At 45.8% G+C, this 25,065-nt stretch overlaps 2 protein-coding genes and 1 long non-coding RNA gene across 11 annotated transcripts in view; 2 read left to right on the top strand and 1 right to left on the bottom strand.

Moving 5' to 3' along the window:
• LOC103348037 (uncharacterized) overlaps positions 1 to 18,802 on the bottom strand; it is an 82,407-nt gene extending 63,605 nt beyond the window's left edge. The window contains exons 1-2 of one of the 2 annotated variants that reach the window (XR_016236496.1): positions 18,663 to 18,802; positions 17,934 to 18,173 (exon numbers count right to left, since the gene is read on the bottom strand). This is a non-coding gene — a long non-coding RNA (uncharacterized LOC103348037). The remainder of the gene's footprint in view (positions 1 to 17,933; positions 18,174 to 18,662) is intronic. The other variant, XR_016236497.1, reaches the window with a different exon arrangement.
• Positions 15,819 to 17,563, top strand: RRS1 (regulator of ribosome synthesis 1). Its single transcript, XM_002710447.6, has one exon. It carries the CDS (start codon positions 15,958 to 15,960, stop codon positions 17,065 to 17,067), a length of 1,110 nt encoding a protein of 369 aa, XP_002710493.1. The 5' UTR covers positions 15,819 to 15,957; the 3' UTR covers positions 17,068 to 17,563.
• The window catches only part of ADHFE1 (alcohol dehydrogenase iron containing 1), a 37,964-nt gene continuing 31,220 nt past the window's right edge, over positions 18,322 to 25,065 (top strand). For 7 of the 8 annotated variants that reach the window (XR_016236495.1, XR_016236493.1, XR_016236494.1 and 4 more), the window contains exons 1-2: positions 18,848 to 18,921; positions 21,918 to 21,955. Coding sequence is in view for 2 of the 8 variants with exons in the window: in XM_051843815.3 (XP_051699775.3) it covers positions 18,866 to 18,921; positions 21,918 to 21,955 (94 nt within the window). In the remaining 6 variants the exon portion in view is untranslated. Of the gene's footprint in view, positions 18,384 to 18,498; positions 18,683 to 18,847; positions 18,922 to 21,917; positions 21,956 to 25,065 lie in introns of those variants that run through there. The other variant, XM_070075107.2, reaches the window with a different exon arrangement.

Consider the following 25,065-nt stretch of genomic DNA (forward strand, 5'->3'; position numbering starts at 1 on the left):
GGCCTGTGAAAGCAGTAGAAGATGGACCAACTCCTTGGGCCCCTGCACCCATGTGAGAGACCTGGAAGAAGCTCCTGGCTCCTGGCTTTGGATCAGCTCAGCTCTGGCCATTGCGGTCATATGGAGAGTGAACCAGTAGAATGGAAGATCTCTCTCTCTCTCTCTCTCTCTCTCTCTGGCTCCACTTCTCTCTGTAATTCCTCTGTCTTTCAAAATAAATAAAATAATTATTTAAAAAAAAAAAAGCAGCATGTGGGGCCGGCGCCATGGCTCAGTAGGTTAATCCTCTGCCTGAAGCACTGGCATCCCATATGGGCACCAGTTCGCGAGTCCCAGCTGCTCCTCTTCCAATCCAGCTCTCTGCTGTGGCCTGGGAAAGCAGGGGAAGATGGATCAAATGCTTGGGCACCTGCACCCACATGGGAGACCTGGAAGAAGAACCTGACTCCTGGCTTCAGATCGGCGCAGCTCCAGCCATTGCGGCCATCTGGGGAGTGAACCAACAGAAGGAAGACCTTTCTCTCTGTCTCTCCCTCTCACTGTCTGTAGCTCTACCTCTCAAATAAATAAACAAAATCTTTTTTAAAAAAAATGAAGAGGGTTAAAAAAAAATAGACTAGATTCCTATTAACAGGTTAAGCTTCCCATCGAAAAAATAGAAATGGTCAGGTGTATTTGCTTTTAAAGTCAACTAAATGCTAGGTTGAAGAAATCTATCTAAAACACAAGAACATAGAATAGTCAGATTTAACAGGAATAAAAATACATTCCAGGAAACTACAGAAAACTTCATGGAGGGGTCAGCACCATGGCGCAGTAGGTTAGTCCTCTGCTTGCGGTGCCAGCATCCCATATGGGCGCTGGTTCTTGTCCCAGCCACTCCTCTTCCAATCCAGCTCTCTGCTGTGGCCTGGGAAAGCAGTAGAAGATGGCCCCTGCACCCACATGGGAGACCAGGAAGAAGCACCAGGCTCCTGTCTTCAGATCAGCACGGCTCCGGCAGTTGCAGCCATTTGAGGAGTGAACCAGTGAATGGAGGACCCTTCTCTCTGTCTCTACCTCTCACTGTCTATAACTCTACCTCTCAAATAAATAAATAAAATCTTTAAAAAAAAAAATAAAACTTTATGGAAATTTAAGTATCATAAATCAAAAGTTGTGGAATGTAGGAAAAGTGTTACTGGAAGGAAAAGTATAGTCTTAAACACTTATATGTTTTAAAAAATGTCTGAAAATTGGTACACTTAAGGTGAATATGTGCAAGGTTTTTTAAAAAAAAATACAAAAAAAAGTTGAAAAAAGATTAATAAAAGAGCATAAATTAACAGAGATTCAGTGGAAGATATCATGCAAGCCAAAAAGTGAATCTTTATAAAAACTAATAAGATGGAAAAGCCTCTGGTAAGACTGATCAAGGTAAAAAATAAACAGAACATTGGTAGTGAAATTATGGACATAACTTCAGGTGAAGAAGAGAAGTTTTAAAAAGAGGCTATTAAAATATTAAGGCAGGGTTCAGCATTGAGGTGTAGTGCGTAAAGCTGCCGCCTGCAACACCAGCATCCATTTGGGTGCCAGTCCATATGCTGATTGCTCCACTTTTGAACCAGCTCCCTGCTTAATGGCCTGGGAAAAGCAGCAAAAGATGCCCTAAGTGCTTGGGCCCCTGTCACCCATGTAGGAGACCTAGATGAAACTCCTGGCTCTTGGTTTCAGCCTGCCCAACCCTGGCTGTGGGGCCACTTGGGGAATAAGCCAGCAGATGGAAGATCTCTCTGTGTGTCTTCTCCCTTTCTCTGTGTATAATTTCAGGTTTCAAATGAATAAATAAATCATATTTACTGGCTAAAATTTTTTAAACCAGTAAATATCAAAGGCTAGAAAAAAAACAAATTCACAAAAAGTATATCCAATATCCAAACAAAATTGTTTTAGATGAAGTCAAATGACTTCATCATATATATATATATATATATATATATATATATATATATATATGAAGAAGAAGGAGAGAGAGTGCTGTCATTCACTGGTTCACTCCCCAAGAGCCTGCAACAGCCAGGGTCAAATGGGGCTAAACCGAGGAGCCAGGACCTTAATTCAGGTATCCCACATAAGCAGCAGGAACCCAATTACTTGAGACTTTGCGACTGCCTCCCAGGATCTGCTTTGATGGGAAGCTGAAGTCAGGAGTCAGAACCGAAAATCAAACCCAGTACTCTGCTCTGGGATGTAAGCATCTTAACCACTAGACTAAATGCTTGCTCCTGATGTCCCACTCTTAAAATGGAATCAAGGGGTGGGCATTTGGCATAGTAAAGATGCTGCCTGGGATGCTTGCATCCCATATCAGAGTGTGTGGACTCAAGTCCCAGCTCCACTTCTGATCCAGCTTCCTATAAATGCACACGCTGAGAGGCAAAGAGGTGGTGAATCAAGGAGTTGGATCCTTGCTACCCACATGGGAGACCCTGACTGAATACCAGTTTTGTAGCTTCAGCCTTACCCAATCCTGGCTATGTTGGGCATTTGGGAAGTGAACCAGTAGATAAGAGATTTCACTTTCTCTCTCTCTCTCCATCTCTCTCTTCTCTTCTCTTCTCTTCTCACCCCCACCTTTAAAATAAAAAATTTAAAGAAAAAGGGGAGAAGTGTAATTATAACTTTAAATCTCTTCTCAAAGTAATACCAGGCATATAAGATTGTATAGGTAAATTCTATTAAATTTTCAAGCAATCAGATATTCCCAACATATAGAAATTCCACCAGAGATCAGAAAAGAAAATACTCCCCAGGCCGGCGCCGCGGCTCACTTGGCTAGCCCTCCGCCTGCGGCACCGGCACTACAGGTTCTAGTCCCAGTTGGGGTGCCGGATTCTGTCCCGGTTGCTCCTCTTCCAGTCCAGCTCTCTGCTGTGGCCTGGGAAGGCAGTGGAGGATGGACCAGTCCTTGGGCCCTGCACCCGCATGGGAGACCAGGAGGAAGCATCTGGCTCCTAGCTTTGGATCAGTGCAGTGCACCAGCCACAGTGCGCCGGCAACAGCAGCCATTGGAGGGTGAACCAACGGAAAAAGGAAGACCTTTCTCTCTGTCTCTCTCTCACTGTCTAGCTCTGCCTGTAAAAAAAAAAAAAAAAAAAAAATACTCCCCGATGCCCGATGTATCCAATGATGTTTTCACAACATTGAAATCCAGGCTCACTAGGCTAATCCTCCACCTGCGGCACTGACACCCCAGGTTCTAGTCCCAGTCGGGGCGCCGGATTCTGTCCCGGTCGCTCCTCTTCCTGTCCAGCTCTCCCCTGTGGCCAGGGAGTGCAGTGGAGGATGGCCCAAGAGCTTGGGCCCTGCACCCGCATGGGAGACCAGGAGAAGCACCTGGCTCCTGCCTTCGGATCAGCGTGGTGCACCAGCCGCAGTTCGCCGGCAACAGCGGCCATTGGAGGGTGAACCAACGGCAAAGGAAGACCTTTCTCTCTGTCTCTCTCTCTCACTGCCCACTCTGCCTGTCAAAATAATAATAATAATAATAAAAAGAAATCCAGGCCGGTGCTGTGGCTCACTAGGCTAATTCTCCGCCTTACGGCGCCGGCACACCAGGTTCTAGTCCCGGTAGGGGCGCCGGATTCTGTCCCAGTTGCCCCTTCTTCCAGGCCAGCTCTCTGCTGTGGCCAGGGAGTGCAGTGGAGGATGGCCCAAGTGCTTGGGCCCTGCACCCCATGGGATACCAGGATAAGTACCTGGCTCCTGCCATCGGATCAGCGCGGTGCACCTACTGCAGCACGCCGGCCGCGGCGGCCATTGGAGGGTGAACCAACGGCCAAGGAAAGCCTTTCTCTCTGTCTCTCTCTCTCACTGTCCACTCTGCCTGTCAAAAAAAAAAAAAATCCAAACTCGACAAGGAGAGTACAAAAAGGAAAGATTATGAGTCCATGTTACCCACAAACATAGATGTGAAATGCAAACAAAACATTAGCAAACCAAGTCAAGCAGCATAACAGATGATAGTCTGTCGTGATCTCACTGGGCTTATCCCAGGATGAAAAATCGATGAAATGTGTAAATATAAGTTACCACATTAACAGACTAAAAAATATATGATAACTTTAGGCAGAAAAAAATCAATAGTAATCAACACTAATTCTTTATTTTTAAATCTCTATAAACTAGAAATTGAATAGAATTTCCTCATCTTATATAAGGCATTTACCACAAACCTATAATAAACGTCAATTGTTGTTTAGTGAGACAAGGGATTCCTATTGAAATCAGGAATATATAAATATTTGCATGTATTTAATTAAATCAATCTGTCCAAGAAACACCTGCACTCTCATGTGTATCACAACACTATTCTCAATGGCCAAGACATGGAAACAACCTAAGTGCCCACCCACTGATGAAAGGATAAAGAAAACATGGTGCACATCACAATGAAATGTTACCCAGCCATAAAAAAAGAAGAAAATCCTATTTGCCATAACATGGCTAAAACTGGGTTCATTGTGTTAAGCAAAATAAGCCAGGCACAGAATGACAGATACCACATGTACTCACTCATATGTGAAATCTAAAGAAAGCTGAACTTGCAGAAATTGAGAATAGAATGGTGGTCAGCAGACTGAAGAAAAGTAGGGGGAGGGAGGGAGGAGGAGAGGTTGATTAATGGGCACTAAGTTTTAGTTAGATACAAGAAAAACATTCTGGTGTCCTATTGTACGTAGGGTGACAACAAGTAATGGACTACATTTTTTAACAAGTTAGAAGAGAAATGTTTGCAGAGACAGACATGTTTGCCCTAACTTGAACATCATACACTGCTTACATGTACTGAAACATCACATGGTACCCTGTAAATATGTACAAGTGTGATGCACCAGTTAGAGATGAATTAATAGAGTTCCATCTTCTGATACTGAAATAGCTGTAACAGTGGCAGAGGCTGTAACACTCACGGATATTACATATTTGCTTGTTTCTAACTGCAGTTAGGTGAGCCCACACGATGAGTTCTGGCCAATGGGTTTGCAGGGGACCTGACATGTGTCATTTCTGGGCTGAGACAGAAAGAAGCTGCCGTGCTTCTCTCCAGTTGTGATCTCCTACGACAGCAATCAAGGGTGGTGTGATTATGAGACATGAACCCTCCAATAAGGGAGGGCAGGGCACCAAGTAAGAGCAGCCACGCCTCCTTCCATCAATGCATGAAATGTGAATGAAAAACACCTCTTCACTGGGTTAAACCACTGGCACTTTGGCTTTTATTTGTTGTTGCAGTACAACTATGTTGATCCCAATTAATATTGATAAGCAGATGGGGGGGTAAATCAAAGAATCAAATCTAAAGAATCTTATGCTAAAAATGTTTTCACACTGTATGTATATGTTTTCTTTTACGTGAATGTGAATTTATCAAGGTTTGATTGTTTTTTATCTGTGAGAAGGGAAAGAATCTGAGGAAGAGAAAAGATAGGACAAGGACTTCTAAGCTTCTACATGGCTTGAAGTTTTCAAAAGCATATGTTTATGTACTACTTGAGTGATTAAATACTTAAGAAAAAAGGTTATTTCTTAAATATAATCCAGGATTGCTTCCAAAACTTCCAGCATTTCACAGCATCCCCCATTAACACCTCCTCACCACCTTCCTCCTGCCTCACACTGGAGAGTGGGAAGGTCCCAGATCAAGAGGATGCTCTTGCACCCAGGCAAACCTGGGACCCCAGCTGATTGCCTTTCCATCAGCACTGTGTGGGAGACAGGGCTATTACCTGACAAGGTCTCGGACTGGCCAATTAATGAGACTAAGTGTTAGAATCCAATTTTGCTGAGTTATGAACAAAATTATATCCAACCTTCAGAAAAGACTCTTTCAGGCCAACCTTCAACACTCGTGATTCCAGAAAAGTCGAATGAGCTCTCTAGTGAAAGCTAGAGTAAACTGGGGGAAAGCGCATCATTCTTTCCAGTAATTTCTGGAGATACGGATCCTTCCCCTGTGTGTGTGTGTGTGTGTGTGTGTGTGTGTGTATACACGCTAGTTTTTTAAGTTCACTTTTTTAAAATTTTACTTAAATTAAACAAATTTCATATATTTCATATACACAGGATTATTAACATAGTGATGATTCCCTCCCTAGCCACACATGCTCCCACCCTTCTTCCTTCTTCCCTCTCTTAATTTTTACAACGATCTACTTTCAGTTTAATTTATACTCATAAGATTTACACTACCCTAAGTAAAGAGTTCAGCACAGAGTAAGAAAAAAACATTGTTCCTCAACAGTAGAGACTCAGAAGACAGTATGGAGACACCGCAGAAGGCTGCAAATAGATATACCATATGACCCAGCAATCCCACTCCTGGGAATTTACCAAAGGAAATGAAATCAGCATACAAAAGAGTTATCTTTATCTCCATGCTTATTGCAACTAAATTCACAATAGCTAAGATACAGGATCAATCCAGATGTCTATCAACCAATGATTAGGTAAAGATATTATGAGATATACATATGCATATATGTATATATACATATATATAGTATAGAATACTACTCAGCCATAAAAAAGAATGAAATCCTGTCTTTTGCAACAAAATGAATGCAATTGGAAACCATTATACTTAACAAGATAAGCCAGTCCCCCCCCCCAAAAAAAAAAATACTGTACGTGTTCCTTGATCTGTGGTAACTAGTAGAGTATCTAAAATGTAATGTATAAGAAAGAAAAATATCCTTCCATATATTTTTTGACAGGCAGAGTTACACAGTGAGAGATAGAGAGACAGAGAGAAAGGTCTTCCTTTTTCCGTTGGTTCACCCCCCAAGTGGCTGCTACGGCTAGCGCGCTGCACCGATCCAAAGCCAGGAGCCAGGTGCTTCCTCCTGGTCTCCTATGCGGGTGCAGGGACCAAGGACCTGGGCCATCCTCCACTGCACTCCTGGGCCACAGCAGAGAGCTGGACTGGAAGAGGAGCAACCGGGACAGAACTGGTGCCCCAAGTGGAACTAGAACCCAGGGTGCCGGCGCCACAGGCAGAGGATTAGCCTAGTGAGCTGCGGCGCCAGCCTATCCTTCCCTTTTTCACCAGCCTATCCTTCCCTTTTTAACACTTCATTCTAAAGTACTTTTCCACTAGATTTTATGATGTGTCCTGCAACTTTCTTATACATTATCAGCAATTGGAAAGGAAGTTTTGGGCAAAATTAATGGAAAAATCGTTTCAACTTTAAAAGGTATTTCGGGGCTGGCACTGTGGCATGGCGGGTTAAGCCAGCGCCTGCAGTGCCAGCATCCCATATGAGCGTGGGTTCAAGACCCAGCTGCTCCACTTCCAATCCAGCTCTCTGCTATGGCCTGGGAAAGCAGTAGAAGATGGCCCAAGTCCTTGGGCCCCTGCACCTGAGTGGGAGACCCGGAAGAAGCTCCTGGCTCCTGGCTTCAGATCGCCGCAGCTCCGGCCATTACGACCAACTAGGGAATGAACCAGTGGATGGAAGACCTCTCTCTTTCTCTGCCTCTCCTTCTCTCTCTGTGTAACTCTGACTTTCAAATAAATAAATAAATCTTTAAAAAAACAGTTATTTCATTAAGCAGGTTTACTATTTTGCCTGCTACACATGAATATATATTATGTGATTTATAATTTACCATTGAATTTTATTCAAATCATCTAAACCACCTTTACTTCTTTTAAGTTCCTTCTACATGACTTAAAAAATAATTAATGTTCTATTTTAGGTCTTTTTCTGTATAGAAACTTCCACTGAGTTAAGCTAATTATCTTCTGTTTTTAAATACCACACTTCCTCTTTGAACATCTGTGTAAGTAAGATATTTTTCCAGGATAGTTTGGACCATAAATAAAAAAATTCCAGTTATATTAAACTTGAGATTTTGATACCTCAAATGAAGGAAAATCTGAATATTTGAGGACACTCAAATTAGTAAAATATGGGGGCCAGCACCATGGCGTAGTGTGTAAAGCTGCCGCCTGGAACACCAGCATATCATATGAGCACTAGTTCGAGTCCCAGCTGCTCTACTGATGATTCAGCTCCCTACTAATGGCCTGGGAAAACAGCAGAATATGGCACAAAGACTTGGGCCCCTGCACCCAGGAGGAGACCCAGATGAAGCTCCTGGCTCCTGGCTTCAGCCCGGCTCAGCCCCAGCCATTGTAGCCACTGAGGGAGTGAACCAGTGAGTGGAACAGCTCTCTATCTATCTCTCCTTCTCTTTCTATAACTCTGAGTTTTGAAATAAATAAATAAATCTTTTTTAGAGTAGAGTTATGGACAGTGAGAGAGAGAGACATAAAGGTCTTCCTTCCATTGGTTCACTAACCAAATGGCCACTACGGCCGGCGCTGCGCCAATCCAAAGCCAGAAGCCAGGTGCTTCCTCCTGGTCTCCCATGCAGGTGCAGGGGCCCAAGGACTTGGGCCATCTTCTACTGCTTTCCCAGGCCATAGCAAAGAGCTGGATCGGAAGTGGAGCAGCTGGGACTCAAACTGGCACCCATATGGGATGCCAGCAGTGCTACACCATAGCACCAGCCCCTATGTATTCATCTTTATTTCCACATTAGACCATTAAAAACTAAAATCCTTGAAGGTCAGGACTATAGCTTATTTTTTCAATAGAAATTTGTTGAGTACCAATCAATAAATATTTCTGATACATTTCTAGAATATTCTAGGCACCACAGTTTCTGCAGTGAACATGGCAATGTCTGTTCTCAAGAGGAGAGGACAGCAGCCGGCACTGCGGCATAGCAGGTAAAGCCACCGCCTACAGTGCCCGCATCCCATATGGGTGCCGGCTCAAGTCTGGCTGCTCCACTTCCGATCCAACTCTCTGCTTATGGCCTGGGAAAGCAATAGAGGGTGGCCCAAGTCCTTGGGCCCCTGTACCACATGGGAGACCGGGAAGAAGTTCCTGGCTCCTGGCTTTGGATCAGCACAGCTCCAGCCATTGTGGCAAATTGGGGAGTGAACCAGAGGATGGAAGACCTCTCTCTCTCTCTCCCTCTCTCTCTCTCCCTCTCTCCCTATCTCCCTTTCTTCCTCTCCTCCTCTCCCTCTCTCTGCCTTCTCCTCTCTGTGTGTAATTCTAACTTTCAAGTAAACAAATTTTAAAAATCTTTAAAAATAAAAGAAGAGAGGACAAACAATAAAAAAATAAGGAAGTGTTAGAATGGCAGTAAGATAATGTGATGGCTGCTTTAGGTGGTGAGCTAACATAAGGGAGCAGATTTTCCAGTAAGATTACCATGAACTAAGGATTTTGAGCTTAATTCATTATGTCAAGGCTACAGGCAATTAAAGACTTACAAGAGAAGATCTGGGGCCGGCGCCGCAGCTCAATAGGCTAATCCTCCACCTTGTGGCACCAGCACACGGGGTTCTAGTCCCGGTTGGGGCACCGGATTCTGTCCCGGTTGCCCCTCTTCCAGGCCAGCTCTGTTATGACCCGGGAAGGCAGTGGAGGATGGCCCAAGTCCTTGGGCCCTGCACCCCATGGGAGACCAGGAGAAGCACCTGGCTCCTGCCTTCGGATCAGCGCAGTGCGCCGGCCGCAGTGCGCCAGCCGTGGCGGCCATTGGAGGGTGAACCAACAGCAAAAGGAAAACCTTTCTCTCTGTCTCTCTCTCTCACTATCCACTCTGCTTGTCAAAAAAAAAAAAAAAGAGAGAGAGAGAGAGAGAGAGAGAAGATCTGGAATATTCAAAGCAGCTCCTCAGGTCCTTCCTTCCTGTGATGGACAGACATGGACTCCCCAGCCCAGGCAAATAGGTATGTACCTAATGGTGCAACCCGCACACCAGGAAGAATAGTTTTATTACCACTCAAGAAGATAGGATGGTTTGTAAAGTGTTGCGTATTGGTCAAAAACTCTAATTAACAACCAGGAAGGAAAGCATTTTATAAGAAAACACTACTAGGACACCTGAGGAGTGTGGTTTTCAACAAGAGAAATGGATCATTGAGATGTATCATAAAAGCCAACCATTCAAAACCCCTCATTTCTCAGATGAAAAAGCTGAAGTCCGAGACCTAAACTGAACTTCCTTTGAAGTCCTTCTCAGAGAAGGAAATCTGGGACTCATAATAGCAGGTTTGCTTCCCTAGCTGAAAATTCACCATATTGGGATAATGAGGCAAGAGAAATGGATACTGGGAAATGCCAGGAACATTATCTATCCATTGTAAACAGTCAGGTCTCTGTAGGCCTTGGGGAAAGCACCCATGCTATAAGCACTGGATCCTCTGCAACCAAGTGGCTCAGGCGGCCAGAAGAAACTGCAGTGTATTTTCAAATGCTTGACAAGGATACAGTGACACCTACTTGCCACAAAGAGGTTCTTTCCTTTGCCATCTTCCTTTGGCAAGTAAAAAACCCAGGAAAAGAAAAGTGTAAGCTATATATCTTCATAATTTGGGTTTTCCCATGCATTGTTTTCATTTTTCATGGATGTACTCTAAAAGAATAATGGATTACTAATATTTAGAAACATTTTTGGTTCAGAGGGGCTAAGAATTAATATCAATCAAGCATATTCATAACTTTCCTATGCATTCGTTATATCGTCTATTTGGGAAATTTAGAAGAAACATTTGATTGGCATTTCCTTCATATGGAAAGGATTAATACATGTTTCATACAAGGTCTAAAACTGCAAAGAAAAATGAAGTCTCTATGGCAATGAGGTTTCTTTCTTTAAGGAAAGGGTATTCAGGGCTCAGTTGCCAAGTCTGGAGAAAATCTACTCTAAAGCAATTTCTAAAAGTTGTCTAAGTTTTATTAAGGATAATGATGAAAAAATTTCTTACTCTTTGCAATTTTATTCTCATAAATTAGAATGCAATTAAAATGACAGTGTAGTGAGTGACTCTAAGCACCCTGTGTTATTAGATTCTTTCAGCACACTATCCCTAAAATTCTGGAACTTTACATTTCTTTTTCACATCAGTCCTTCATTCATGTATTCACCTTCTTATAAAAGTAAAATATAAAGGTGAACACCAACTTCATTCTTTAGGGGAATAGGTGATGTTTTTATAAATAAAACCATCAGCTAGTAGTGGTTACCTATCTTATAGGTGATGGTAAGATTTTGGCAAATGAGTAATACCACATTTACTAACTTTTGGAAAATAAAAACCATTGAGTCTTTTACAGACAGAAAAACAACTTAAATCAGAAACAAATGTTCACCTTCATTTTTATTTTGCTAAAATTTTAAGTCCTCTGTAGGCGAATATACTATGCTTGCTTGGTAGTGATGTGCTATAGTTTGAATGATTTGGCCCCCACACTCATACAGATATCTAAACCTTAAGGTCAGAATTTAATGGCAGTAAAGGAGTGGAAACTTGCTCCAAATTCAGCATTAAGGATGTGGGCCTTGTGGGGGGTCCCCAGGTCACTCGGATGTATCTTTGGATGTGCCCTCCAGAGATAATTCCTACAAGCAGGTGAAAGCTAGGCCCAGGCCACTCTCTCTGCTCCATTCATGGCTCACCACATGACCCTCTCTCTGCAAGTGCTCTGCCATTGCCATCTGCCACCCTCACCACATGTCAATCCAATGGAACTGCCCGATGTTGAACTCGAACCTCCAAAACTGTAAGCTAAATAAAGTTACCTCCAAAACTGTAAGCTTTATAAAGTTAGCTGCCTCCAGTATTTTGTTATTGTAATGAAATGCTTACTATTACATCTGCTTCTACATTAATCATACAAAATCTTACTGTTATATCTTTTTTGTTTCTTTTTCAAATAAAATAATTGATTTTTTAATAATGGATTTTTAGTATAGGTTTCTGACTAGAATGGAAGTACATGAATACAAATTTTGTCTGTGACTAAGAAACTTTCAAAATTAAATTCTCCTTTAAGTACTTCCAAAATACAACTATAAATCAGTGAAAATGAACCATGCAGAAATATGAGTATCATAAACATTTAAAGGCCCTTTTATGCTATTTTACAGAATTACTGGCTTGTAATTTCCTGCACCAAAATGCTCAAAAATGTATATATTTATATGTGCCCAGCAGGATTAAAGAATGGCTGAATGATCCTCACCAACTTCCACTACCAAAAAGAGTCAACAGAGAAACGTTAGAAAGTAAATATAAGCTAATGTGATATCAGAGAATGAAGAAAGAAGTCACTTACAAAAATGTTTTACTGACCAAAACTATGTTCACTATGTTTTGAGGGAACACAAAAGGTGTTACTTCTGTGTCTTCAACATTCTTGTCCCAGTTTTGAAAAAAACTCTCTCTATAGGCTCACTTTGTTAATGAGAAATTTCACAATAGTTGCTACAAAAAAAAATTGCTTCTTAATTCTGTCCTGCATCTTATTTTTGCCTTTCTAAAAGAATCTTCTTAAAGTTCTGGAGAGACAGCTAAGATGGAATAAAAATGGAAAAGAAATATTGGAAATCAAGCATGAGGAGGACTATATAACACATAACCTTTAAAAAAAGAGTTTTTAAGGCCAAATCATGAACATCCAAGACCAAGAACTGGTAGGTAGAGAGGAAAGTTTCTGAGAAGAGTGATTGGCCAGAGCCTGGAAGGACTACAGAGTCAGGAGACTTAGGAAGCTCCAAAGCAACAAACGCATAGCAGTCAATCTGGGTAATTTAAGAAAGATAAATAAATTTAAGAAAGATAAATAAAGACAATAGTTACAAAGACGTGGGCACAGTTTAAGGAAAGCTACAAAGAACAGTAGTGTTTCAATGGCAGAGAACCATAATCATTCCTAGGCCCACAGGAACCAATACAGCCACAGAACCAGCTCAAATTGGTTCAGTTCTATCAACAGCAGGATGTTGAGTTTTGTTTTGTTTTGTTTTGTTTTGTTTTCAGATATCTCTGGGCCAAAAACTGCAAGTTATATAACGTGTATATATAACCTGTGCAGAGAAAGAAGAGGAGCCAGTGTTTCCCCTCCTTGGAATCAAGAGACCAGGGCAAGACCAGAACCTGAACATCAGAACCCCTCCAGAAGCAAGGGGTCTGTTGACCAGGAAGATCTGGTGTTGAAATCCATCTTACCATGCCTTACCATAAATGACCTGGGTTCCAGCCCCCCAATGAAAACTTCACCAGCACTTCCATATGCCAACCTGGCCTACCAAATTCATAAAACCTGCCCCAGAATCCAAAATGGGGGACAGATTTGAGTTTTGCCTCCTGTCTCCTTACAACAAAGCTTCACAATCAAAGCTTTCTTTCCTCAAAAGCCAATGCCATAACATTGGCTTCTACGCAAGGAGATGGCCTTCTGATGACAATCTGCAGAGGGCTAGGGGTAGATATTCCTGACCCCACTCTCTGTATACCTTATGATCTTCCATCCCTGCAGCCCCCTGGCCACGGTCTGGCACATGGTAGTCATTCAGTTAAATGTTTGCGAAGTGAATGAATGAATCAAAAGTCAAGCCAAGGGGTCAGTGTTGTGGTGTAGCAGGTAAAGCCACCGTCCATTTTGCCAACATCCCATCAGGGACAGTTGTGAGTCCCAGCTGCTCCACTTCCCATCCAGCTCCCTGCGAATGGCCTGGGAAAAAGCAGCGGAGGATGGCCTAACTTTTGGGCCACTGCTACCCATGTGGGACACTCAAATGAAGCTCCTGGATCCTGTCTTTCGCTTGGCCCAGCCCTGGTGATTGCAGCCATCTAGGGAGTGAACCAGCAGATGGAAAAGCTTGTGTTATCTATGTAACTCTGACTTGAAAATAAATCTTAAAAAAAAAAAAGTCAAGCCCAAAGAAATCATATCAAAATCCTTAACTCTCTCCTACATCAAATCCCCAAAATTTTAAAGTTCAAGGTAGTCACATAATATGGTCTTTGACCCAAGCTTGGTCCATGGGATGACTTATGTTAAAGAACTGATGCTGGGGGCCGATGCTGTGGCACAGCAGGTTAAAGCCCCAGCCTTGCAACCCCAGCATCCCATATGGGCGCTGGTTTGAGTCCCGGCTGCTCTTCTTCCCATCCAGGTCTCTGCTATGGCCTAGGAAAGCAGTGGAAGATGGCCCAAGTCCTTGGGCCCCTGCGCCCACATGGGAGACCTGGAAGAAGCTCCTGGCTCCTGGCTTCAGCTGAGCTCAGCTCTGGCCATTGCAACCAATTGGGGGAATGAACCAGCGGATGGAAGACCTCTCTCTCTGGCTCTACTTCTCTTTGTAACTGTCTTTCAAATAAATAAAATAATTCTAAAAAAAAAAAAAGGAACTGATGCTGAGTGCTAAGGCAAAAGTTCAAAGGAAAAAAAAACAATAAATCTTAAAATAATTTGAGATAAGAGAAAGACAAATCAAGCACAATGCTAAAACTCAACTGAGTGTTTCCTCAGTGCTACCAGGTTCATTTCTACTGGTTGTTTCTGCAGCCCAACCCCCTCCTCAGTAACTCTAGAACCCAGGGAAAAGAAGCTCTCTCCCCCCACCCCTGTAAACCATACGATCAACAGCGACTCCCAAACTTCAATGTACAAATGAATACTAACCACCTGCCGATCTTATCGAAATGTAGGTTCTGATAAATTACTTCTGGGGTGAGACCTGTTCACTCCATATTTCTGACAAGCTCCCAAGTGATGTTGTGCAGCTGGTCAGCTGGCCACACTTTTTGATTATCAGGAGCTTGAAGGACATTTCAGAGAATACATACTGCATGTAGTTTTAAGGGCAGAGTTAAGATGCCTCCTGTTCCCATATATCCTAGTTGTATAACCTTAGAGAAATAATTTTTCTGAAGTCCCTGAGCCTTCCTTTTTCAGCACAAACAACATGCCGAATACACAGCTAATAACAATAATAGCTAATATGTATTGTGTTCTTATTATGCACCACAAACTGTTTCATATTTACAAACTTATGAATAAGACTTAGGTTAGAAAATTTGTCCATAGGCATATTTGTAGGCATAGTACATGACAAACTGAGATCTGATTATAGGCAGTTTGACTCACACCACCTAGAGTATAGCAATACCTCTTCAGATAGCTCCCAGGGCCATTATGAAGATTAAGTAATAATCTGTACTTAACTTTTGTTGGCGTTCCAAGCCCTGATCTAAGCCTCCTCTGAGGCACACTAACCCCTTCATATTTATAACAGCCCCAGCATCAGAACCCCATCTTACAGGCTTTAACATAGGCCCAAGCAAGTCAAACAGTCAAAGCTCAGTGTCACAACCAGAACTGGAAGCCAGGCAGTGTAACTGCAGAGCCCGGCCATCTTTCTCCAGGAGAGGAAAGAAACGCGGGGCTCTGCGGGAGCGCTCTGGGGTCGGCGCGCACCTGCGCCCACTCAGGACAGTTTGCCCGCTCTGCTTAATACAAAAGATAACCAATCTTCTTAGCTTTATGTAAATCTGTGGGATATGTCTTTTTCAGTCCACACCCAGAACCCTGAGAGCGGATTATGACTCTGGTGAAACAATTTGACCCCCTAGAAGCATGATTAGTTAAATATCTTTACAACAGATTTACACTAAAATCGTTAACACCTAGTTGTTCCAGAACCCACATCATCTGCCCCCCATACACATTTGCACGAGCCCGCGCCCCATCCCGGACCGCCTCTCTGACCACCCCTCTGCCTCGCTGCATCCTGGGAGATGCAGTCCCATTCAGGCTCCAGAATTTGTAGTACAGGCTCCTAGCGCCAGTTTACCTGCATCCAGACACGAGCAAAAAGGGGCCGCCTCTAATTCCATCAGCTCTCCAACACCGCCCTCTGCTGGCCCGTTGTCCGTCGTGGGAATGGAGCCGGTTCCGGGTGCTCCGGAAGTGAACCTTTCTCTTCCGGGTTGAGCGTCCGGGCGGACACACGTGGTTGCTGTGCCGGTTTGTGGGTCGGCAGTCGTGAGAGAAGTCGCTTCAACTGTGGCCCCCAAAGTGACTAAGCCGAGCCGGACCCATGGAGGGCCACAGCGTGGAGGAGCTGCTGGCAAAGGCGGAGAAGGACGAGGCAGAGAAGCTGCAGCGCATCACGGTGCACAAGGAGCTGGAGCTGGAGTTTGACCTGGGCAATCTACTGGCTTCCGACCGGAACCCCCCAACGGGACTGCGGCGGGCGGGACCCGCTCCGGAGGCCGAGCTGCGGGCCCTGGCGCGGGACAACACGCAGCTGCTCATTAACCAGCTGTGGCAGCTGCCGACGGAACGCGTGGAAGAGGCGCTGGTGGCGCGGCTGCCCGAGCCCACCACCCGCCTGCCGCGGGAGAAGCCGGTGCCCCGGCCGCGGCCGCTTACGCGATGGCAGCAGTTCGCGCGCCTCAAGGGCATCCGTCCCAAGAAGAAGACCAACCTGGTTTGGGATGAGGTGAGCGGGCAGTGGCGGCGCCGCTGGGGCTATCAGCGCGCCCGGGACGACACCAAAGAATGGCTGATCGAGGTGCCCGGTGGCGCCGACCCAATGGAGGACCAGTTTGCAAAGCGCATTCAGGCCAAGAAGGAACGGGTGGCCAAGAACGAGCTGAATAGGCTGCGTAACTTGGCCCGCGCGCACAAGACCCAGCTGCCCAGCACGGCCGGCCTGCACCCTACGGGACACCAGAGTAAGGAGGAGCTGGGCCGCGCCATGCAAATAGCCAAGGTCTCCACCGCTTCTCTGGGGCGCTTCCAAGAGCGCCTCCCTAAAGAGAAGGCGCCCCGGGGCTCCGGCAAGAAGAGGAAGTTCCAACCCCTTTTCGGGGACTTTTCGGCTGAGAAAAAGAACCAGCTGGAGCTGCTTCGGGTCATGAACAGCAAGAAGCCCAAGCTGGATGTGACCAAGGCCACCAATAAGCAGATGAGGGAGGAGGACCAAGAGGAGGCCGCCAAGAAGAGGAAGATGAGCCAGAAGGGCAAGAGAAAGGGAGGCCGGCAGGGGTCTGGGGGCCAGCGGAAGGGGGGCCCGCGCAGCCACGGGGGGAAGCGGAAAGGGGGCTCGGGAAGCAAGATGAATTCCGGGCCGCCGGGCTTGGGCGGCAAGAGGCGAGGAGGGGGAGGAGGGGGACAGCGCCCAGGAGGAAAGAGGCGGAAGTAGCAGTTTCACCCTGGGACCCGAACTGTAAACCAAGACCTGCACGTGCCAAATGTTAACATCCAGGGACCATAGGCGGGGGCGGGGGAGGCGGCTGCTGCCTTCCGAGAGCTTGAGGCTGACGGGACGGGATTGCCCTCCCCTCGAGAGCCTGTAAGTTGTCAGTTCTACCGGGTTGATGTTTTCCCCACACCTGAGATTGGCTGGAGATTAAGGATGTGCCAGAGGACGTTAAGAATTAGGGAAACAATGTGTTGATGAAAACTGGGAATGAGTTCTGACAGAGTCATCTTTATAACTTTGGATATGGGGTGAGGGAGAGCCGGCCACACTTCCCAACCTTAACAGATTGATTTATACATTTCTGCATTATTTTTATAACAAGTATGTAGATTTATCAGCAGTGGGGGAGGTTACAGATATTTTCAGAACTGGGTTTACAAGAAACAGATGTAAAGGTTATTTAATAAAGTGTAACTGTATCCAGTGTTGACTTTAACTTTTTTTGACTATTGTGGTAAATGTATAAGGCCAGCAACCTGCATTCCTAGTGTTTTCACTTTCTGAAAACACAAAGCAGTTAAATTATAATGGTTTCAGCAAAGCCACTTTTATTAGAAAAATAACTTCTTTTGGAATCAAATTCAATATTAATAATGTAGTACAATTGGTAGCTGCTTTAAGAAACATTTCATGCTTTACAGCACTGAAAACATTGCTGTAACTCAAGAATTTAAATACCAACAAATCTCATTAATTGAAAAATACTTCAATGTTTCTCAACGTTTGTGAATCTACCCTGCTTTTTCCCACTGGGGAAGCCAGTGGCCCACAGAGTCGTCCTTAATTGGAACGGTGCTTACACTGACCTGGGCTGGGTTGTTTAGCAGGTGAAACGTTGAAAGCTGTCTTGGGTCTCTTCCCTGTCCCATCAGTTTCTTCCAGCTTGATCTCGGTCAGCTCCTCCGTGTGTAAAGATAAATACTACATTTCCTGAGAACTCTGCCACAGTGCTGGAAGCAATCCAACTGTTTTTGGTCTGACAATGGATAAGAGGCGTTTTGTCTTTTCTTTCTGCTTCATTGGTGTAAGGTTACTTTTAGGAATTGCTATGAAAGAAAAGACTAATTCACACTCCATAGTAATAATTTACAGAAGGTGCAAACATGCAGTTGTTACTGTCTGTATACTTTGCACTGGATAGTTAACTCCCACTGAGACTCAGTTGATTGGGCACTGCCAAGCCTTCCCACCCCCGAGTACAGTGGGGTCATGGCAGGTTTTAACTACTTGCCTTTCACAGCGCGTTTAAAAATCTGGTGAGTTCCCCCCCCCCCCCTTTTTTTTTCTGGAGTTTTTTTTTTTGGTTTTTGTTATTAGGCCTTGATTCAAACAGTGGGCCCTGTGACAAAAGGTCCCTCTGGCTTTTGTCAGATCCTTGTTTACAGTTAGAACGTTTGAATGCAGTGTCTTGATAATTTAAAAGCCTGTGAGTGGGAAAATACCCTTCCTGGCCTTCCCGCGGCCCCAACAAGTGGGAGGTGAGGGGTTTGGAGTCCAGGGAGACCAGCAGTGCCCAAGACCGGCGGAGCGGTTACCTGCCAGCGCAGTTTCAGAGGTAGGCGGCGAGGTGCAGCTGGGGACAGTGGTTCCGGTTCGGACTCGCGGGAGGGTGGTCCTGAGCCACTGCGGGTTAAAGCTGGGGCTGGTGACCTTGCAGAGGGGGTGGGAGGAGGGCGGAGGCTTGGATTGGCCGACGGCGGGAGGTGGAGCTGGGACCTGCGAGGAAGACCGCGCAGCCATGGCCGCCGCCCGGGCCCGGGTCGCGCACTTGCTGAGGCAACTGCAGCGCGCAGCGTGAGTTGGGGGGCAGCGGGCGGGCAGGGGCCGGAGGACGCTGCCGTGTCTACGCGGGCCCCCGGGCGTGAGCCGCCCGGGCCAGCGCTGCTTCCCTGCTTTCCACTGCGGGGAAAGGGGGTACCGCAGAGAGTGCTGAGGCGGTGCGCCAGGCAACCTTGCAGGGCTAGGAGAGGCAGGTCTTACCCTGCCTGTCACCGTTAAGGAAACAGTCCCTGGTCCCACGCAGTGGCCAAGACAGACTCGTGTGTCCAGTCAACACATTTATCGAGTGTACATTATGTGCCAGAAGCTGCTCTCGGATCCACGGCATGTAGCGATGAAGGGCTCAGGGGAGAAACAGAGGTGCAAACGGGTAGCATGGGCCTGTGCAGAAAGCAGCAGACAGGTGTAGATGGGAAGAAATGCCATAGATTTGCATGGCACCTACGGGGGAGTCAGGATACTTGACTCTTCCACCCAGGTACATAGCAGTCGCCTGATCAGTACTGGAGTGAGGGCACAAGTCAACCTGGGACATTATGGGAAACTGAGCTGACAGGTGCAGGGAGGTGGGGGAAAGAGGCACTTAGGCATTTCAGGCAGAGACAAGACCAGCACCGGGATGTGAAAGGTGCCCTTCCTGGATCTGAAAGTAGTCAGAACTTCCTTTCATAGAGTATGGTGAGGCTGGAGAAGACATATGGTCCAAGATCATAAACAAGACCCACTGGGCATTTGCCCATGTGCTGCCCACACACCGTCCACTTGTTCTACATGTGCTATTAAGGTTAGTAACCTTAGCCCTTACAGCAACGCTATGCCATACTGCATTGTCCTGCTGTCTCAGAGACAAAGAAAGGCATGAGAATAATCTGTCCAGTGTCAGACAGCTAAGCAAATGGCATAGCCGTAATCTGAACCCCGATACTCTGGCTTTGCGGTCCTCGTTCTTTGGCCTGTGTCGAGGACTTTGAGTAGTACCCTTAGATGATCTAAGGGAAAGCTGTTGAAGTGATACCCCTCCCTGGGAAACGCTGATACCTTGAGAGTTTCCATGAGAAAAGAATTCCATGGTCAAGTAAGCTTGGGAAACTGTCCCAATACTGCCCTCTTGAGAGGATAGGTACACATGAGCATTTGAAGGGCTCTGAGAAATCCTGCAGAAAAGGAAAGAAAAACGTGCAGCTCTGCTTAGATTGCTGGTTTGAGACCTGTCCTCATAGAAGTCTTGCGAGGCACAGTGCTGATGATCACACAGAAAGGGGTGTCCACCTAGGGCCTTGGGGCTCAGAGAAGAGTGCCCTGCAGGACTGATGAAAGGAACAAAAGTTACCCAGAAGAAGAGGGGAGGACAGTATGTTCCAGGCACAGGAAACAACAAGCTCTGGGTTTTGGAAGAGGCTGAGGGAGAAACCAGAAATGAAGAAAGATGGTGGCTCATTCAAGAAAAAGAACAGTGCATTTTCCAGGAGCTCAAACCCAGAGGTGGAGCAGGATGCAGCCAAGTGCAGAGGTCAGCAGGGACAGGGGGCAGCTCTGAACACTTAGGAGCTGTGGGAGCCGATTGGAACTGGGAGTGACATCACTAGAAATACGCCCCCGGCCACAGCATGGGGAATAGAGGCAGCAAAGCCCGATCCGTGGGAAGCCAGTTAGGACCTTGCTAATAACCCAGATGAAAAATGACACTGGGACCCGGAGAGTGACCAGGGCTGGGAAGAGAGGGTAGATTGGAGTGGAGTAACTCTTCCAGCCTTGATGAGTGGTAGGCTCCAGAGGGCTGCAAGGCAGCCAGGCAGAGCCCCAGCACACACAGGACAGGTGCGGCCCCCGAGAAAGCGACCGGGGCCAGGGACACAAACCACAGGTCAGAAGGATCAGAAAGGAGATGAGATAGCTTCAGAGCTTGGGGTGAAGAAAAAAACAGGCGGTAGGGGAGGAAGCATGTGCTCCTAGGGGCATTCTTGCGCATTTCTCTTGCCTTTGCATCTGTTTTCTTGTCCTTGGAGCGCTCCAGGCTGCGAATGCAAAGGCTAGGGGTGGAGCTGCAGCCCGCGGGTCGGCCGGGACCGCCAGGTGGCGGCCCGGAGCTGTGGGAGCGCTCGCTCGCCCAGCTCGGCTCGGCCTCCCCAACTCCCAGAATTTTTGAGAGCTTGACCGCCGTGGAGATCCACCCTTTTCCTTCCTCCCCCACCTCCGTCCGCGGATGTTTTCGTTCCATATTTGAATTTTGGCGGGGTGGAGAGGAAGAGGAGGTCGTGCACTTAACTAGCCGCTGAGGGGCTTTTCCCTAGGACCTGGGCCTCTGGGCCACTAAGAAAGAAACGTCAAACCCAGCAGGAGAAAGAGAAGCCAGAGAAAGGGCAGCCCTCGCGGCGGGAGACGACCGGGACAGGGAAGGGAAGGGAAGGTTCCCAAAGGGAGGACGCGGGAAAGCGGTAGAGAAGCCAACAGAGACGGGAAGACGGGGCGGGGCTCCGCGGGGCAGCAGGTGGCTGGCGTGAGCGCACAGCTTGGAGACGCGAAGGTCGCGACCAAGGAGGCCGCGGGGTCCCGGCAGGGCCTCCCGCAGGCCCGGGTCCACAGCTGGTTTTTAGAGAAACTCCTTGAAGACTTAGAAGGATACAAGGACCGTCCCAACGTGGGGAGGTGTGGAGTAGGGGAGGTCAGCGAATCAGGTTAACCTTGGGATCAGTTTGGTCAAAGCTCCTGCCCTTTTAAGAGACCAGGGACCCCCATCTTCAGCGTGCTTGTACACCCCCGCCAGAAGCGGATCTCGGCTGCTTGGTGACGTTCTGTTGCCAGTGTGTTCGTGCAAGGATGACCCTGGAAAGTTCTGGAAGCACTCTGGGTCAGCTTCCGTTCCCTTGCGGTTTCTGGGGGTTTCTATGGTACAGTGCCTGCCGGTAAGCACCAGCTGGAGGACAACCTAGGGGTAGGATGCAGTGTGTGTTTAAGCCTTCTCTTCGCCTTCCAGTTTCACTTAATATCTTTCTTTTTTTCCTTTTTCCTAGATGCCAGTGCCCAACCCATTCTCATACTTACTCCCAAGGTAATAATAATACATGGTGTGTTTGGATGCCAGCCACAAGCTTGGCTCCCACACTTAGCATTTATGATGCGTTTTGCCAAAGGGGAAAGCAAAAATGGTCAGGGTATGTAAGAGGAAGGTTGATGAGGAGAGTTACCTTTTCACTATGAAGCTGGAAACGTGTAGCTCTAACAGTACAGTATTAACTGAATGTGTGCTACTGAGTGCGTGCTTGGCTCAAATATATATTTAGTAGCATTTACAATGCTTTTTCTATTTAATATAAGTAGAATTATTGGCCAAAGTCAAGAATTCACAGATAGGATTTTAAGAGTGGCTGAGGTCATCAAACAGAATTAATCAGAATGAGCTCTAAGACATCTCTGAAAGAAAGCATAGGGGCTGGCACTGTGGTGCAGAGGGGAAAGCTGCCGCCTACAACACGAGCATCCCATATGGGTGCTGGTTCCAGTCCTGGCTGCTCCACTCCTGATCCAGCTCCTTGATAATGCACCCGGGAAAGCAGCAGAAGATGGCCCAAGTACTTGGGCCCTTGCCACCCACACAGGAAACTTGAATGGAGTTCAAGGCTCCTGGCTCCTGGCTCCTGCCTGGCCCAGCCCTGGCCTCAGCTGTTGCAGCCATCTGAGGAGTGAACCAGCAGATGGAAGATCTCTCTCTGTCCCTCCCTCTCTCGCCCTCTGTAACTCTGCCTTTCAAATAAATTTTTTTAAAAGACAAGGTGATTACTAGAAGAGAGAAATTCTCTGATTCTTAGGTAGCATTCTATTTTTTAATAATTAAAAATAGTGACAAAGTTTTGAGTTCCTGCACACATCATTCATTCTCATACTCCATTGTGCACAGAGCAACAGGAAGCTCATTGTAGTTTCATTGTGTCCTCAGAATGTCACATGAATTACTGGCACAAAAAGAGATTTTGCCTCTTGAGAAGAAAAGGCCAAATCTACACAGCAAGGCAGAAGATGGAAAGGGTGCCAACCATACAGGGTCCTAAGCAGAATCCCAAGGGAAGCAGAGAGTAGCTAACCGAGGGCTTTCCCTGCTCCACACTCACCCTTCATTACCCACCCAGTCATCATCTACCAGGCAGGGGATGCTGAGCCTTTAAGGCCTCCTGGAATATAGAAATATATGCAGAATTTTGTCTTCAGCTGGTTTTCACCAATCCTTAATGTGTTTCAATACGGAATCCATACTTTTTGGGGGAATACAATTAGCAATCTAGAGATGGATAATCTCACTGTTTTCTAGGATTCAGTTTTTTTGTTTGTTTGTTTGTTGTTGTTGTTTTGTTTTGTTTTCTGACAGGCAGAGTGGATAGTGAGAGAGAGAGACAGAGAGAAAGGTCTTCCTTTTGCTGTTGGTTCACCCTCCAATTGCTGCCATGGCTGGCGTGTTGCTGCTGGTGCACCGCGCTGATCCGAAGGCAGGAGCCAGGTGCTTCTCCTGGTCTCCCATGGGGTGCAGGGCCCAAGCACTTGGGCCGTCCTCCACTGCCTTCCCTGGCCACAGCAGAGAGCTGGCCTGGAAGAGGGGCAACCAGGACAGAATCCGGCGCCCCGACCAGGACTAGAACCCGGTGTGCTGGCGCCGCTAGGTGGAGGATTAGCCTATTGAGCTGCGGCGCCGGTCGGATCCAGTTTATGTCTAGTATATTGCCTAAGCTTTACTAACAGAAATAATAGATTCTATCTTTAAAAAGTAAGGGAGTCCAAGAAATTTGAGTTTTGAGTATGGATACCTTTGCCCTCAGCAAACTTGTCTAGTTCTGACTTCTTACAAAAGTAGTGAAAATTATTCTGTAGGCCTTTTATATTTATCTCATGACTGAAGACTGATATAAATAACTAGATAAAAATTAGGATAAAATTCATTAATAGGACCCTCTTGTTGTTCCAGGATGACAGAAAATTGTTTTTACCATGATTAAAACCTCATACTTTGAAAATATATATAAATGTATAAAAATTTTATTGAATTTCACAAAGAAAGCTAAACTTTTTGTATATGTGTAAGCTTGAGAACTGAAGGTATCTTGCTGTAGCAAATTACCTCTATGAAAAAAATCTTATTTTAAATAAATTATCACAGTGGCTATAAGGTATGTAAACAGGAATTCAAATAATGAATATAGTAATAGCTGTACTTCTAACAATAACCCAACTCTAAATTCTATATAATTTTGATATATTATGTCTTAAAGATTTTTTAATTTTTTTGTTTTGCTTTGTTCTTTTTTGATTTTTCTATTTTTTTATTTTAATAGGAAAAATGTTTTCAATAACTTTTTCAAAGAACAGCATCAAGATAGCAATTTTTTATTTTTATTCTTTAATGTTTGTTCATTTTTATTTGAAAGGCAAATGATAGAGAGATCTTCTGTCCATGAGCTCACTCCCCAAATTCTACAACAACCAGGGGTGGGCCGAGTGGGAGCCAGGAGTCCTGAACTCCAAACCAGGTCTCCTACGTGAGTAGCAGGAACTCAAGTACTGGAGCCATCATCTGCTGCCTCCCAGGATGCACATTAGCAGGAAGCTGGATGAGAAGCAGAGTAGCCCAGACTTGACCCAGGCACTCACCTGCTGTGCCACAATGCCTGCAGGGTATTTTAAAATTATTTATTCATTTATATATTTGAAAGGCAGAGAAAAAGACAGAGAAAGCTCCATCCACAGATTTACTCCCCAAATGCCTGCAAAGGCCAGGGCTGGGCCAGGCCAAAGCTGGTAGCCTGGAACTCAATCTGGGTCTCCCAAGTGGGTGGCAGGGACCCAATGACTTGTGACGTCACTGCTGCCTCCCAAGGTACACATAAGCAGAAAGCTAGAATCAGGAGCAGAGCTGAGACTCCAATCCATACACTCTGATATGGGATGCAGATGTCCCAAACTGGAGTCTCAACTACTAGGCCAAATGCTCACCCCTTAAAACGCAGGTTTGAATTTTATGAATTTTGATGTACAACAATGAAACCTTGTTTTGGAAAAGTCTTCAAGGGAAATGTTGTGTTGACTGCTGTATTTTACTCTCAAATAACAATGGCAACTTGCTACCCACTAGCAATATTTTTGCTTTATTTCTAAGGCCTTCTCTGATGCCACTTT

This window comes from Oryctolagus cuniculus, chromosome 6 (genome assembly GCF_051225735.1).
Source record: "Oryctolagus cuniculus isolate XC-2025 breed Fujian yellow rabbit chromosome 6, ASM5122573v1, whole genome shotgun sequence".
In the NCBI taxonomy this organism is placed as follows: Eukaryota; Metazoa; Chordata; class Mammalia; order Lagomorpha; family Leporidae; genus Oryctolagus; species Oryctolagus cuniculus.

Coding starts and splice junctions, on each gene's coding strand:
- RRS1 (XM_002710447.6), top strand. CDS start 15,958: ATGGAGGGCCACAGCGTGGAGGAGCTGCTGGCAAAGGCGGAGAAGGAC.